Source organism: Metopolophium dirhodum, chromosome 6 (assembly GCF_019925205.1).
Source record: "Metopolophium dirhodum isolate CAU chromosome 6, ASM1992520v1, whole genome shotgun sequence".
Classification (NCBI taxonomy): domain Eukaryota; kingdom Metazoa; phylum Arthropoda; class Insecta; order Hemiptera; family Aphididae; genus Metopolophium; species Metopolophium dirhodum.
This window is the reverse complement of record NC_083565.1, coordinates 13,796,080-13,814,152: the sequence shown is the minus strand read 5'-3', so window position 1 is coordinate 13,814,152 and position 18,073 is coordinate 13,796,080. Positions and strand designations below refer to the sequence as shown.

General features: G+C 30.8%; 3 protein-coding genes across 4 annotated transcripts; 1 reads left to right on the top strand and 2 right to left on the bottom strand.

Moving 5' to 3' along the window:
• Nucleotides 1-1,069: 1,069 nt before the first annotated feature.
• Nucleotides 1,070-7,246, bottom strand: LOC132946052 (ADP-ribosylation factor-like protein 3). Of its 2 annotated transcripts, XM_061015874.1 has the most exons (4): nt 7,089-7,246; nt 5,358-5,618; nt 4,176-4,412; nt 1,070-1,209 (listed from the first exon to the last, which is right to left on the bottom strand). In XM_061015874.1, exons 1-4 carry the CDS (start codon nt 7,089-7,091, stop codon nt 1,168-1,170), a joined length of 543 nt encoding a protein of 180 aa, XP_060871857.1. In that variant the 5' UTR covers nt 7,092-7,246; the 3' UTR covers nt 1,070-1,167. The 2 variants fall into 2 exon arrangements, with proteins under 2 accessions (XP_060871857.1, XP_060871856.1); XM_061015873.1 differs by lacking the exon at nt 7,089-7,246 and having other exon boundaries at nt 5,358-5,627.
• Nucleotides 7,247-7,382: 136 nt separating this feature from the next.
• LOC132946053 (uncharacterized) lies at nt 7,383-13,376 on the top strand. Its single transcript, XM_061015875.1, has 10 exons — nt 7,383-7,510; nt 8,748-8,919; nt 9,021-9,209; nt 10,096-10,254; nt 11,940-12,180; nt 12,249-12,375; nt 12,487-12,594; nt 12,651-12,809; nt 12,867-13,015; nt 13,268-13,376. The coding sequence occupies exons 1-10, from the start codon at nt 7,421-7,423 to the stop codon at nt 13,374-13,376; spliced, it is 1,503 nt and encodes a 500-aa protein (XP_060871858.1). The 5' UTR covers nt 7,383-7,420.
• A 460-nt stretch (nt 13,377-13,836) lies between these two features.
• On the bottom strand, nt 13,837-17,407 carry LOC132946051 (nucleolin). The gene is made up of 6 exons (XM_061015872.1): nt 17,096-17,407; nt 15,237-15,327; nt 14,940-15,168; nt 14,711-14,866; nt 14,494-14,634; nt 13,837-14,425 (listed from the first exon to the last, which is right to left on the bottom strand). Exons 1-6 carry the CDS (start codon nt 17,136-17,138, stop codon nt 14,309-14,311), a joined length of 777 nt encoding a protein of 258 aa, XP_060871855.1. The 5' UTR covers nt 17,139-17,407; the 3' UTR covers nt 13,837-14,308.
• Between the last annotated feature and the right edge of the window lie 666 nt (nt 17,408-18,073).

Here is an 18,073-nt window from a genome sequence, read left to right as displayed (position 1 = left end):
AGTAGGTAGGTAATGTTTTTTGTGGAACAAAACTGCAATTCACTTTATATAGGTATTTTACCATCCCGAAATATTTTAATAGGGGACCTTATGGAAGTGCAAATGGAACTCAAATGATACATTTTATAATATAGAGTTCCATATGAAATAATTATGTCTTTCGGACTAGATCAAAGTACCGTTTGTTGATAATGGCATCTTAATGGCAAAAAAAGCTAACACAATATTATATTATCGATAAAGTGTACACCTGTATTATTGGTACACCGATTGATAGCTTCATAGAATATCTAATTGGTATTGTAATTCGTTTTCTACAATATATTATGTACTTAAATTATTTGTGTGCCGTTGTTTTTTATGATTGTATACAAAGCAACGAGATAAATATAAATATAATATTATAATAGGTTAGGTACTTACTAAATCAAATTGTTTTCGATTCTAATATTCTATAGTGATGCACTCGTCATCGTCAATGACGATCCTAACAAAATTTTAATCACCAGCTATAGGTACTATGAATGCTGAGTGGTATTAAGCTATTTACGAATCAATCTAATATACGCTGTCAAGTCTTTCGCTAGAATTTTGAATGTGTTGTAAAAAACGAACTCGCTGATATAAAATGCAATACAAATGCACTTACCTACTTATTAGATATAGGAAATGCATATTATGATATGACAACGAACTCATTGCGTGGTTATTTCGCGATAAATAAGCTGGCACCTACCTATACCTACCGATCTTTGTGAAATGTTAAAATAAATCAAATTCTAGTAATTAATATTGTTTTGATGTTTTACCAAGATTTATTGACTTCAGAGAAGTCAAATTATTTAATTTTAATCATAATATAAAACATTCGTATTTCGTCAGTAACATATTCAGTTATAAGAGTTGTAGCTATAGTAGGTAGACATATAGTTATAGATTATTATATAATTTAACTAACATATTATATTGTATAGTATATAGCAGGACTAGATATAAGCAAAAACGTATATTTTAAATATATAATATATTTTTTTTTTTATAATATATATTCGACATGTTTAAAAAAATATGATAATAAAATATTACACTAATTAGTAATTCTTACATATACCTATGAAATAAACTATGGTAATTAATGTGAACAAAATATTCATTAAATGTACATAATTACTTCTTTTTTACATTTTGACTGATCCATTCCAATCCTTCCTAAAAAAAAAAAAAATTGAAAAATAATAATCATATTTTCTTATAATAGTACAACAGATTATACATTTATACTGTAAGTAATATATATTATATTGTTATACATTATAATCTATAACCGTAGATGCGAATCGGGGAGAGGAGATCAAGGGGGCATAGCCTCCCAAAACATTAAATTAGTCACTTCACTTTGTTGTATCTTTAAACAAAAACAAATTTGTTTAAGGTTTGATAGTTTAAAAAAATAGAATATAAATTTTAATCAAAAGTGAAATAAATGTGATCGACGGTGATTAATGAAAACAATATAGTCTATGGAACATTATAATATATTTATATATGTACATGTACAATGCTCATACATTATATTTTACAAATCATTATAAGGTACCTAATATAATTATCAACGAAAATACATTTAAATGTATAATATTTTATGCTTTATTAGAAATTTTTCCGTCGTACGCAGAATAAAAACTTTGAAGAAATATTTCTATTGAAAATCTAATTATTTTAAATAAATTCACAAAACTTTGTCTCTAGAGAACATACTAACAACGTTGTTAAAATATTATTGTATAATATATATAAAAAGTTTTTACATAGTAGATAGTTGGACTAAAATTTTACAAACGTCCTAACTATATTAACACAATTTATTTAAGTATTAATATTAACTGCCGGTTTCGGCCTTTGGTATCTTTAAGTCAAACGAATTGAGTCTATACGTAAGTTTTTGCCCCTCGACGCATACATTTTTTTATTATGATTATAATGCATATCATCTTGACAGGTACTGTTGTTAGTATAACTTTATAATATAAACTAAAGTCAAGTAGGTAAATAAAATAATGCTGTTAGATAATTAAAATGTACATAACAAATTCAAATATGTTTTTTGGTAACGATTGTAATGCTATTATGATACTCACACATCATTATAAAGAATAAATTAAAATTTAACAGACTAATAAATAACGTCATGACTGTCGTAGGTAGAAATCGGACACCCTCGATAATACCATTGTCGCCGACAACAAGAGACGATCCGCAGTATAATACGATCACACGCGATTAAGAAATCGAAACGTATTTTCCGGTAAATGTAAGTTGCTTCCCAAAAAAAAGGTTCCGATAACAATATACGTAAGTTGCGGCCCGGTATTTCTCAGGTACATACGTAAGTTGCGGCCTGTGTTTCTGTCATGTATACGTTAATTGCATCCGACGGAAAATCCGTAGAACTACCGTCAAAACGTGTAAGTGCTTTGCAAAAGTAAATAGTCTTATTGATACTGAAATTGAGATTTTTAATGAACATAAACATAAGCCATTACCAGAAAATATTTTAACTAGACAAAAAATTAGTGACAATTTAAAACGGAAAGCAGTTGATGAAATGTTTATTAGACCATCAAAAATTTTACATTCTGAACAGAAAAATACCCGGGACGCAATTTACATATACCCAAAAAATACTCGGGACGCAATTTATATCAATAAGGTACATTGGGACGCAACTTACAGTCGCCCGTATTTTCAACGGTTAAAAGTAGCCACTTAGGCGTGTGGCTTTCTAATATTGAGCCAGACAAAAGAAATGGTCAAAAAACGGCTTTGCCGGCGTCCGAGTTCAATCTAATTCCCAAATGTGCAAAAAAATTTTGATAAAGTCGCCTGACAATCTCCGGTCAGTATAGAACCGTGTCGTCCCTTTAGCCAGTGCATGGGCACCAGTCGTCTCAGTAACAATAACCTCCCAATACCGAATCCTGCAGCAGTGAGCAACTGCAACTGGACTTTTAGCAGTAATTAGTGGTTTTCGTTATTTCGATTCGTGTATTTAGTGTAATTACTTTGTGTCGCCTAATATACTGCTACAGCTCATGGACAGCTGAGAAGCAGGTTAGACGTTTACTATATATAATATATAATATCCATTAGTCATTTACATATTATTATATTACATCACACGTATTTAACATATAAAATTGTATTATATACGGTGTATTTGATCAAATTTTCGAATACATATTATGACTTTCAAGAGCCTTCCGAATACCCTGAAGAAGACGCGATAGCGTATAGTTTTAATATTTGCATCTGATATTATTCACCCACAGCACTTATAAGCAAGGCTAGGCAAGTTAATGATTTTTTTTTAACTCAGATAAGTTAAGTTTATATGCACCAATAACAAAAAGTTAAAAGTTAATTTAACTATAGGTTCACTTAGTTAAGTTAAAAGTTAATACACACTTTTTGTTAACTTTTTAATAAGTTAAAAAAAAATTAATTTGTTTATACAACGCTAGCGTACTTAATTTTTTTTCCAGCCCAAAACTAAATTATAGGATATAGTGTTAATACTTCATACAGTATTTCCATATAAGTTAGATTCGAATGATATACATTTTTAACTTTAAACAATTTACGATACGTATTTTTTGACATGAAAACGAAATAGACTAAAATAGTGAAATATTATAAAATTAAAAACAAAATAAATTAACTTAACTTACTTCTTAAAATTAAAAATTAACTCATTAATTTCACGTTAATTAAGAAAGAAATTTAGTAAGTCAACAGTTAAGTTAATGAAAAGCCATAAGTAACTAGTTAAGTTAAAAAGTTAAAATTAAATTAACTTTTTAACTTAACTTTAACTTTTTAACTCGTTAATGCCCAGCCTTGCTTATAAGTGTAGAAGATCATACAGGTTATTGACTATTGACAGCTAGAGTCTTATTTACATTTATCTTGATTTTACGTTATTAACGATTAAGAATATTAATTGTAGTGTTTCAATAGTCTACGCGGGTATAGAGATAGAAATTAAAATATCGGATCTTAACGTGCAAGTAAATTTTTTTTTTAATGTTCGTCCAGGGAACTCGTATCTTCTTCGTGTCTTTTTTCTGCCGGAATAAATCCGTATATACCTATGGCACAGCCCAATAATTACTTACTTTGATGCCTTCCCCGCGTATGCCTGAACACGCCTGTATTTGCCAGGGCCGATCACGAATTAGATGCAAGTTGAGTTCTTGCGCTATTTCCGAAGCTTTTGCCGCTAGCGCCAAGTCTTGTTTGTTGGCATATACCAACACTGGTACACCGAGTAATTTGTCGTCGTTGAGCAGTTCGTTCAATTCGAATCCTGTTTCGTCCACACGTTTTCTGTCTGCGCTGTCCACAACGTAAATCTGCCAACACGAACCCAAACAAATATTTATTGAAGTATATAAACCATATAACATACATAATATTTAAAATCACTTTTAATTAATAAACTCGACAATAGCTGTTATTGTCCCGATTCCGTTTATGAAATGTACAAATAGGGTAGGAATTCACTACACCGTGCACGGTCACCTCCATTTCATCCAATAACTGTATCGGTATTTATTAAAATAAATTATTTTTCAGTATTTCAAATTGATATGTGTATGAATTATATTAATATATTTGGACGGTTATATAGTATATACCTAGGTACAGGAATGTAGAACTTTTTATTTCTAAATTCACTTGAAATTATCTTTAAATTCATTCAATTAACAGCATATTTTTGATTAGTTTGAATTGTAACTAGTAGAGCAGTGGTTTTCAACAGATGTAACGCAGAAATTATGTGAAATTAATCACTACCAATAATAAACCTAATAACTATTACATTTAGGTGTCCATATTCAACAGAATTTTACGATCCAGATACAGATTTCGGTGTTTCGTAGTTATTAGTTATTACTTTGTTTCGTGATAGAAGATTGGTAGCAATGAGAAAGCATTATTCTGAAAAGGATTTAGCTAACAATAATAAAAATAATAGATAAGAATGAAAAAGTTCTAATTAAATATATTTTTTTTATTTTATAATTAAAAGGTTCTAAATATTCTAATATTGCAAAGCTTTTTCATACTAAACATTTTATAATTTGTATATCAACCAATACAGCGAATTATTACTATAATGTTGTGAAATCAAACTGTACAAGTTTCTGCGTGCCTTAAAACTTTAATTTTCAAAAAAAGTTGTTCAAATAGTAAAATATTTGAACTCAAACCTTAAAATATTGCTATCACGGACAATTTCATAAAAACGATTTAGAACCTTTTCATTCTAGACCCACGACCTGTACTATACTTACTAGTATATCGGTGAACTCGAAATAGTTGCGCCAATACGGTCTTATCTTGCGCTGCCCGCCAATGTCCCATACGTTCAGTTTCATGCCGTCCGCCTGCACGGACTTAATGTTGAAACCCTGGGTGGGCGTTATGTGCGACACGTCCTCCGACGCGAGTTTCTTCATCAGCGTCGTCTTTCCCGCGTTGTCCAGACCCAGCAGTAGGATGCGAAGCTCCTTGTCCGGGGACGACCGCAACCGCTTCAGCATCGACAACAACCCCTGCAGCATTTTTGTTGTTCGATATTATTGTACTCGTGTATTACGTACTAAAATACAAACTAATAAATAATAATGCGATAAAATAATCATTAATTATCGACGAGAATCACAACGCCAATAATTATTATGCGACCAATATCATTATAATGGGTATATGTATAATATTATTGCAATCGCTGTCGTAAATATTGCATCTATTATAGGTATAGCTATGTAAGTTCTAGTTAAATCAAAAATTATTTGAATTAAACATTCGTAATCTAATACGGGGTGTACATTATTACATTCAATTGTTCGTAAGACAAGACTCTTTATTTCAGAAAACCCTAAACGTTTTTGAAAATATTTCTCTCGCATAATTTTAAGTCATCACAAGACAACATTATTTTTGAAAAAATATATTTTTTACTACCTATTTTTAAGTTTTTACTGTTTTGAATGACAACATACATTTTTTATTTCGAATCGGAATATTACTTACACTAGAAGGAGTATTTTGGTAAATGAAAATCAAATTTCGGATAAGTACTTATAAGCATAAAGTATTTAAAGTAGGCATCGACGAGCGGAGTATTGGACCAACATTTTACGGGGGTACGCCTGTACCGGAGCCGTTCACAAACTACTCGTCAAGTATTCAATTCGTATGTATCGAAGTACTCCAAAAAATACTCTGCTTTAGAATAAGGAATTAAAAATGCATGTTGTTATAATTTTAAAATAGTAAACAACTAAAAAAAATAATAACTTTAAAAAATAGTAAAAATATATATTTTTAATAACAATATTATAATCGTTGTTATTCAAATAATTAGTGTCTTATGTTATAACATACCGGGGATCACTCTGTAGAACAGGATATTCTATTACACCATATTTATTTTACAAACACATTAAAACCTGATCATTGTACATTTTTAACATATTGTATTTACTATTTTTTAAGCAAGTATTTTATCGTTTTTACAATATTATTTTATAATTAAATAGGCATACGTCTTAAGGTCAATGAATTTAATATTTTAGGTACAATAGAATGTAGGTGCTTGTAGATAATGTAAAATTTAAGACTACGACACATCATTTTAAATAAATATATATTTATTCAAAATCCGAATGAGTTGTTTCTTAGTTATTAAAATGTTTTGTACTAAGGGGAAGGGTGAGCATCTTTGATGAATCATCCTGTATATTTAAAACGTACCTAAGGATTTATTTGGACGACTAGAATTGAAGTTTTATCCAACCGATTTGCGTAATTTTTTAAAGCCAGTATGTTCAGTGTGGATTATTTTATATGAATATATTCACGGTGCCACAATATAATATAATATGATATATTTATAATATAGTATAGGTAGTGCATATAATATATATAATATATTAGATACCTGTTATAGTTTACTATTGATAATATACTAAATACTTTATAACGATGTCTAATTTTTACTGTAAAATAATAATACTTACCATTTTTCGATGGGTACTGGTCCGATCACCACAATATGCTTACTCTGCAGTTTCCGTCATATTATTTTTAATTTACTAATGGACAAAATGAACACTAGGCACTTACCTACTATTTATTCTTAACAATAACGAAAGAGAACTATGTCATTTTCTATCGATTCGTGTTGCGTATATCGGTTATGTTTTCTTTTTGTTTTTTGTTTATGTTCTTTGTGGTAATCGTGTTGCTATGGAAATAATAATATAACATTTAAAATTTCTATCACCTGTGTTGTACTGCGGTGTGTACGGCGCGTGTTTGGCAACACAATCATCACAATTTAGCGTACATTATGTTGCCCGAAGACAAATATATTCGGAAAGTGATCCAAGGATGCTCCGAACTGGGAGTGCAAGTCTCCGAGGAACTGGCATCTGTATTTGTAAGTGTTCGCTGCAATTAGACAAGCATCGACAAGAATAATCAAATTTAAGATTAGTATATTTTACCTAATGTATACAATAATAAGGGCAATTTTTTTTAAAAATTCGTTAGTAAGCGATCAACACGGTTGATTAGTTGTGAAAATCTGATAAATATTATGTATAGGAATACGAAGTACATATAGTATTAGTATAGGTACATATAGACATATAGTACCTAAGGGCTATGATCAATGCTAAGACCTAACTATACGACAGACGCACGGCCGCACGGGTGGCTTTATATCTTTTTTTGTCTTAACATTTTTAAATGTTTTTGACATTAATTTCCAACTAATAAAATTATTGAATAACAAATATTTATTTTAGTAAAAATTGTTTAAAAAACTAAATTATTGGATTTAAATTATTTTTTTTCGTACCTAATTACCCAAATTTAACGCATTCGAGTCGGATTAAATTATGAACAAAAAGGTACTTATGTGTAGCTATTATTACTATTGTCTATTATAGCCATGCGTAGATAAATTGTATATAACCCATCCTACATTATAGTATAAAAGTATAAAAGTTTCTTTTATTATTTGTATTTTCTATGGACACGTTACGCTTATACTTTATAATCACATAAGATATAAATAATATGTAAGTCTTCAAATTAATTCTTAATAGTTCCAATTCTAATATTCGGTTGGTGGGCAAACATTTTTTTTTACCACTATCAACTACTAACTAGGTACTCACTACTCTTCTCAATTGTCAATATATGAGTATATACTACAGTCACACTTCCATACTAAGGAGTAAGGATATAATAAGTTATAATTGGGTTAGAATAGGACACATTATTATAACTATTTATAATAACTGGTATGTTACTTCCAAATAAACGATTAATATTTAATATAGGACATAGGTACCGATCACTATATTTTTATTTTACGTAATTGTCTAATACCTAAATCCAATATTGTATTACATATTATTATATAAACAAATTATAATCGAGTAACTAAGCACAGCTTATCCTGACTGCCCTTTGCGCACGCTTGTTTATTTTGTACAAATATATTTTAAAAAATTACAAAAAATTATACACAATTATTATGAGCAATGATCGGAGCAGATATTACATTACCATTATTGTCTACACCTGTTTAAATTTATAAGTATCAACGTCTAAAGAAATATAATACCTATTACACTCTTATATTGTTTCTTATAATTATAATGTAGTTTAAATGCTGGTTGTTAAATCCCACTGTGAAGAATTTACAAAAACAGCCATTAAAGAATACAATGGACAGAATTATAGACCAATGTGTTCATCGTTTATCTGTTCATAAGGACTCAGCCATATTATGCATTAAAATGCAATTACTCATAGAACACGACTATAAAAATAGAGGTAGGTATACAAAAAATTATACAATAAACTAATTAACTCCACATGACCGCATATACCTATCTATATATTTATCTATACTTTTAACAACATTATATTCACAGAATTTATCATAAATAAAGTTAATGAAGAAAATGATCAAAAAATTAGACCATTATTGAACGACATTTTAGATAACGTGGACCACACTGGCAACAAAATGAGCACATATTATAAAAAAATAATACAGTTCATCATTTTATCCAACTATATGGGCGATCCGACTTCACCAATACTCATTCAGGAAATTTCTGGTTAGTAAATAGTAAGTATATCGTCTGATCCAAAGGGTAGTTTTGATCATATTCCGCAATAGCGTAGATATAATATATGTACTATGTAGGTATATACAATATACATATAATAGGTAGTAGGAGAACCCTGGGCAAGACGAGACACTTAATGTTTAACTCGTTGTAGTATGTTGAATTTTTCAGTTAAGTTCTTAATTTATGTACCATTTATAAGTCAATGTTCCTTAGTTTTAAAATGTTTCACTATAAAATATTTAAAAATAATATTGAGCTGCGCTTGTGCGTGCGTGAGATTGTTCTTGGAATTGTAGACTTGTATTATAATAGTACCTATATAATATGTGTAACCTTGCTGATCGATTAGGAACGTATATAGACATATTATAGTAAATTAGTACCTAATGTTCACAATAGTCAGTAATGTTAATTTACTACTCACACAATGGTACAGTTCAAATGTAAGTAGAGGTAGTTACCTACGTGTAATATGGACAACCTAAATATTATTCCTTAAAACATGATACGCTCCAACCAGTCAAACCCCCTTAAATTATTATCCATAATTTTTAGTAGGTATAGGTAACTATAGTAACTATAGTATAATACAAGACAAGTTTTGCAATCGTCGTTCGGACGTAGGTATACCATTTGGGCGAATTTGTCGTTTGGCCAAATACCTAGTTCGGTAATTTGCAGTCATAATATCTGACTCCTGCAGGGCAGCCCACAATCTTATTATATAACCATTATCCATTATAACCTAAAACCTAATCAAAAACCTATTACAACATTTACAACTTGTAAAATATTAATATAAGATTATTATAATCTATAGATATTATCAGTATTTGACATTTAATCATAAGGATACCTTTCATTCTTTCAGATACATTAAATAACGTTTTAAATCAAACAAAATCATCAGAATTTGAAAACCAATTACAGTCTTTAAAAATAAATCAATTGAAAGAAATATCAAACTTGATATGTGGCATTTGGCTTTACAACATGGACCGTAAAGATATTAGAGAAGAAACATTGGATAGTACGTACTTATAAATCAATCGAAAAAAAATCTAGGAACTTGCTCTAACCTAACCTAAATATCAGGCTTCGACTTATGAGTGTACCTCGTCATTGTGTTTACCCAAAGCATACCGGTCACCGTAATATTGGTACCTATAAGTAGGTACTAATACTAATGACTATAATGGATGTTTTAAATTTTAATTCAAATAAGTAATTCAATAGGTTAACCGTAACAATGTAACAGATAATAAATGGTATCTAGTTGAATACGAAAAAAAACTTCCATTTCTTAGAATATTTTATAATATATTATATATTTATAAATTATACTAACTTATATATGAGTAATAGGTAGTACAGGTATTTTATTTATTATAGTAATGATAAGTTGAATTAATTCCGAATTCGTTACTATATTATATTCCCTTGGCATATAGGTAGGTATATATTATCAATGATTATATTATATTTATATAGGTATTAGCTACATTATAAAATTAAATCATATTCAATTTTTTTTTTATTACTTATTAGTAATTTCCTACCATAATAAATATATTTTATATTATACTTTTTTAATTATTATTATACAATACCTATGGTTGTTGACGGTTCGCGGATAGATGTTTTTCATAGAAGCGCTTGAGGATCGCCGATTTATTTTATTTTTTTAGAGATTATTGTACATAGCACAAAATATAATCGATTGCAGACCACAGTGCGCCGATGTATTCACATTTCACATTCAGATTTCAATGTACGGCGGGTTAATACAAAAAATAAATATACAATTTTTGTTTTTAATTTTAATTTTAAAATATTTATTTTATAATGCCTATGTCAGTATATTATAAGTCATAACTCAAAACTATTATAAGGGTTCAAAATCAGGGTAAGACCGGGCCAACTGCTGGGAACGCCACTGCCTATAACCTACTAAGTACGTAACTACAACCTACGTACCTACCTATCACTGTCAATTTTAGTTCATACATAATGTAAAGTTAGAGTTACATTAAACTTGTATAAGTTTTAACTACAAAATATTTGCATATTTTCATGATTCTGACTAATTTGATCAAAATGTTAACATCAAACACGCTTTTAACTACAAGATAGTATTTTTTATATTTTTAACTAGATACTATACATACAAACAGATTTTGTGGAACCACTAAATGTACGGTTTCGTTAACGCAGTCGACTGCACTGGTATTTTGTGACTGCTGCAGTCAACTGCGGAAACAAAACCATACCTTAACTCTTGTTTAAGGGACCATTAGCTCACTTTTAATTGATTTAATATTTAGTGCAACTTGGCATAAATATTTTGAAAATTATATTGTCTGGAAAATGTTAACATAAATATTTGGTACATTTTCATTTTTACGAATATTCCTTTTATAAATTACAACAAAAACAATAATAAATAAATTAAATAAAAACAAAACTGATTTTGTCAACTACTACTGATGTATATAATGTTACAACTTAAAATACATAAGCCAGTAACCAGTTTCGCCATCAATTAAATCAAAATTTATATCAGAAACCATGTCCCAAAGAAAAACACATAAGTGTTAAAATAATATACTATTCACTCCTCCACCAATCTGAAAGAACACTTTAGGTTCTATTCTCCTATATAAATATTGTTTTTTATCTCCGGTATATACTAATACTTACCTTCAAAATGTTTAGTGATAGATACACTTCCTAATGCTGTTGATTTGCTTCTAAAAAATATTGATCAGGAGTTAAGAGATAGTTATAAGAAAGTGATTATGACAACTTCATGGATACTTCAATGCTATAAAGTGTACACCGAGATTTTAGCTCCAATATTTGTTATACGGATAAATTTTGCAACTGTTACAACAAAGAAACTGGACGATTATAAAACTGTATTGGTATTTTATCTACAGTACCAGAAAAATTTAGAGTAGGTCAACGCAAGTATTATCCACATAAAACATTTAAATATTAACATGTCATTAATTACATTTTCAGAATAATCAAAAAAGATTTAAATAAATTAAAAATTGAATTGCCCGTATTACTCATTAAATTCAACACCACATTGAAAGAAATAAAACAATTAAAACATACAAATGACTTTGGTGAGGATACAATCTGTGTGAGTACTAGATTTAGAATACACATTAAATTGTTACGACTTAATTACTGTGCAATTTAAATAAAGTTTAAATTAAATGTTTGATTTATATTGATATGATTAAATTTCCAGCCAGAACTCAACAATGTAACAATTATTTGGAGTGAAATCAGAGGGATTATGAATCACCTGAGCATTACATGTAATTTAATATTGACCATGAAACAATTGACAAATGAAGTAATTTTTATTATAGAAGCAAAAAAAAATATATTGCCTATACATGTTATTTTTAGATTAATAATATTAGTGAGGATATCAATAATATGTCTATCATGGATACAATTCTAACAGATACTGAAGAGCTGTATACAATTATTGAAACATATCCATTACATCCTATGTGTGAATGGCATCCACCTACAACCAGCACAGATGATAGAAGGAACTTATTTGTAAATGTTTAGCATTGTATACAAATTTATATAATAATCAAATAGATATTTATATAGGCAGATGGATATTGTGTGGTCATGATAGTCGAAACCGATGGAACATTAATAAAACATGACAAAAGCTTAGGTGTAATACAGTATTCTGATGAATGGTTTGGTTTTGCGAGTATTCAAGCAGCACTACATTTTGGTACCAAACCAACATAGTAAGTTGTTGCACAACTTTTTACATGTTAAAAAAATCTAAAATGTTAATTTATCATCTTGATATTAAAAATGAATTGTTCTAAAATATCTACATACCCATTGTAAACCTGGTTAAACTATAGTTTTTAAAGGGTCTCAATAATCAATACCATAATGGCATAATTATATTGTATAATTTTATCAATATTTATTACATTATAATTTAATAAATTATAGATTACATATTTAATACAAATATAATATTTCCACAGCTATTTGTACCACTTTTTAAACTTAGTGAGGTCTAAAACACATTTATTATCATTTTTCCACTTATGTGAACAAATGGCAGAAATACAACACAATTCCAATGAACTGTAAGTAGCTTCGTTCTGTAACTTTCATAGAATGCTAAATTTATAATCTATACATGTATAGAATGAGTGAAAAGGACAAGTACAAGGATGCACAAGTACAAACCGCATTTTATCCAAACAACACAAGTGCAATAAATAAAAACATCCATAAAACTAAAGAAATAAAAAAATGTACGAATAAGAAAGTAATTGACACTATCAATACAACATCAAAAGTAGCAACTCAAAGTGCACAAACTATAGATGTCTATAAATCAGTTCAAGTGCAAACTAAATTGTGCGATGTTGGCAGTAACACTATGAGTGAAAAAGCCACCAACACAAATCAGTCAGTTCCTCATTCGTCCGTACGGTTTAAGAACAAGCCTTATGCAGCTCTAGAGTATGATGATATAAACAGTTTTAAGTGTTCAAATACAACAAGGTTCACTAACAATTGTTTAACAAAATTCAAAGACTGAAACAACATCATAGGCATTAAGTTATTATTATTCAATTATAAATTAATTATAATAAAATTATGATGTAGATTAATGTCTTAAAATTATTGTAAAAGTATTCTAAAAACACAAAAATGCTTGTTATAATTGTTTACAAATACGTTTATACATTCAAACATTTATAGCTAGACATTTATACCTAGCAAGTGTGCAAAGTATGAAAAAAAAAGTTTAAAAAAAAATATATTTCACTCAAAAATGACATCAACTTAAATTGCATGCCAAGACCATTTAATTAATTTTTTTTTTTTAGGAATGAAAAATTATAATACTTGAGAAACAGTTTCTCATTGATAAAAAAAAAAAAAATTACCATGAACTTCCACAAATATTGAAGAAACACAAAGGGTAAACATAATTTTAAGATAAATGAAGATATTGGGGAGGGAGGGAGTAGGATATATCAGTAAACATTTTTTTCTAGTACATAAAACAGTTATGATATAAAATGATTTTTTAAGAACTTCATCATACCAAAAGTTCTGAAACGTTTAACTCCAATAACTTTCATCAAATCATCATCACAAATAGCATATTGTTTGTTTGATGGATCCTAAAAATACAAATGTATATTATGAATATAATTTTGTTTATAATCTTAGAATTTATTGTAAAACTTACATAAAGATTTCTCTCTTTAATGATAGCCCACATTTTTTTAACAACTTCGTGACGTGGTAAAGCTTCAGATCCCATAAGAGAAGCAAGTTCAGGACTAAGTGCTACTGATTTTGTGTAACCACTATTACCTCCTCGTTTGGCCTGTAATAATTAAATTGTTATTTAATACAAATTTAACATAATAAATGATTTATTAATTAATATGTTAAATTTGTACCCCAGTTTTTTTTGCTCCTTTTTTGGCTCCTTTCCAATCTTCATCACTGTCACTATCATCCTTCTTCTTACGTCCCCGTTTAGCCACTGGTGCCTTCTTTTTAGATGGGGTACCTTTTTTAGGGCTATAGTCACCGTCATTTTTGTCACCATCATCCTACACAAAATTAAATTTGTAAGAATTATTTAAAATATTGAAAAACTATTCATTTTTATGAATTACTACTTACATCGTCAGATCCAGCACTTTCATCACTGCTATCAGCCTTCTTACGCTTAGGGGCAGCTGCTTTTTTGGCTGGTTTCACTTCTTCTTCCTCCTCTTCTTCATCTTCCTCATCATTTTCTGCATCGTCATCATCATCGTCATTTTCCTCATCACTATCACCTTTGCCATTCTTTTTGGTGGCTTTAGCTTTTTTAATAGCTTCCATTACTAATGTGTCAATTTCTTTTTTCCTACACAATAACAATCATAAATATATGTAAAAAATTTTCAGTTAATAATCAAAAGTAAAATATATTACCGATCATCGAGATCTGCGTCCAATTTTTTTTCAAGTTCCTGTCTAATTTTCTTTGCAGAGGTTTTTGTCAAATCCGCTGATTTTAGGAGAGCTAAAAAAAACAATTTCAAAATTAAAACATATACAGTATACCTAATATAAGTGCTGGAATGAATAATAGTCACAACTAGGGTTGGAATACGTCTCGATTTTTAATATACTTGTCCCGCTTCAATTCTTAGCGGGACGCGTATGTCATGATTTTAATGCGTTTATTAATTTTTGTCCCGTGTCCCGTCTTATAAGCAAGCAGGACAAGAAAGTACCGATTTTATTACAAAGACTTGGAGCAAAATATTTGTAGCAATTAACATTAAAACAATATTGATTTGTTTTTAGATTTTATAACTACTTTTTAAAAATTATAGGAAATACCAGTGTTCGGTTATCGTTATAGTTTAATCTTATCGTATAGACTATAACAACTACCAACCATATTGGCTATTACATTAAATAAGTACCTTTTTGTTATATTATATAGCCAATACACAGAAAGTATGAGTTAGTATAGTATTTTAATAAGGCGGGACATCAATATCCAGATTTTTTTACAGTATTACATTTCAAAAAGTTAGTTCTGCGAATTAAAAAAAAAACCCAACCCTGGTCATAACTTAGAACCACTACTTTTTGGATAACTTATTAACAATAACGATATAGGTATGAAGATATGATTAATTTATCAACAAAAGTTTAAAATCATTAAATCAACAAAATTTGAATCTAATGAACGCATTTCATGATTTAGATAATGTAGGTATGGTACTACAGTGTGTACATTTTCCATTCATAGACACATAGGTTACATTGAACATTCCATAACGATGAAATAAATAAAAACCATAATAATGAAAATAGATACGGACATTTACAAGATTCATTACAAGAAAAAATATTAATTTTAGTAATCTATTGAAAAGAAACCCGACTCTATGGGAGCCCATAGTATAATAATATGCACAAATAACTTGCAAACTATAGTTTAAAGCCGCATCGCGCTTTTTTAGTGGCTATAAACGTAAAGTAAAAATAAAATTTCAACAGAAGGTGAAATTAATAATATGAATAGAACATAATTAATAATGGGCAACATTGGCAATACTTTATTGTGAACGATATTTGATGATGGAAAACGTTTCAAAAAAACGAAAAAGTGGCGGCGGCGGCGTAGCCGTGGAAGCGAATATCATTACGATATTCGGCCGTGGAATAGGAACGGTAGCGTCGCCGCCGCCGGTTTAATTTTTAGGACGCCGCTTTTGTTTACACCTCGGTCGGACGGGGCGCCATCTAGCGGAAATCGGCGGCGCATCGACGGCGGACGTCATTTATAACAATAATTATTCGTCCCCCGCGCGGAAAATGACAAGACGGAAAATCGGCCGGAAAAAATGTATCGGCACGAAACGGCCCGTCCGAAACGTCTAGCCGACGGCCGGGAGGCCCAAAAATCTAAAACACCGGCGACGCCATTGGCACGCCGTCGGGACGCGGGCCGGCGGCGCGCCGCGTTCGGAATTGCCGATAAAAATCGTCGTTGCAAACGGACCAAAAAAGTATATAATATATGATGGACGGCCGGTCAAAAAGCGTCTGAACAAAAACACGGGCGCGCGCGCGGGAACGGTATCGGGTTGGACGATTTAAACGCGCGGCACCGCCGTCGACCATCACGGACAACCCAGCGTGATCGCGCGGTTTCGAACGGAAACCGACGCGAATCGGTGCTTACGGGAAAACCAAGCGACAAACAAAATATTGCGAATAACCGTTGCAGAGCATAACACGGTCGAACAGTAGGTAGTAACCGTAATAATTACCGGCGATCTCTTTCTTCAGCGTTTCCTTGGACACGTCGGACATGATGATGATTGTATTGGAATCGGAGTCGTCGTCGTCGTGAATTGGTTTTCAGTTGCCTAGCGGGAAACTGTGTAAAAATGTAAAAAAAGATTAAAAAACGATTGCGTCGGCAGTTGGTCGACGGTTAATTCACTAGTGGCGGACCGCGAAAATTTCGGCGCACGAAAACCAAGTACCAACGAGCGGATAATATACGAAATGAACGGCGGCGGTGAGTCGTGCTAGTCCGTGTCGGTGTGTGTGTGTGTGTGTGTGTGTGTGTGTGTGTGTGTGTGTGTGCGTGATGAGTTTGGGGCGGGTGAGGTGATGGCGGGTGAACGATAGCGTATAGACAACGGCGGCGGCGGCAGCGACGACGACGCCGCCGCCGAGCGCGCGCTCGATCTCTGGCTGTCGGGGTGCGGGGCGGCCAAACGGTAATCGCGACGTTGCCATGTGCGACCGGCCGTCTGGATGCGGCGCTCCACGGACGCCGACAGTCCGGCAATGCGGCGACCGTCTCGTTTCACGTTCTTAATAATATTTTTTCTCACGGCCAATCGGTCGGGGGCTAAACCGCCTAAACCTAAACAATAATATTTATAAAGATTAAAGACCTTTATATCCTTTATAAAGGTAAATTGGCTTAAAGGAATATTGACGTAAAGTTTTGGCTTCTGTCACTTCGTCCACTCTACTACAACTGCCTTATAACAGCCAACTCTAAAGTCACTTGTCAGAGATAAGTTTATATGTTGGAGTATTGGATAATCACTTATTTTAAAACATTTTCGTTTCTTTCCTTATTTGTCGATTTAACTTGATTTTATTCTTGACTTACTGTACGACTGAATTTTGTACATCCAAATCTGCGATATACTATTTCTGCCATATTAAAATTGTCAGTTTCAATAAGCAATTGTTGTTCGGTCAAAAATGTTTAAAGTCATATTATA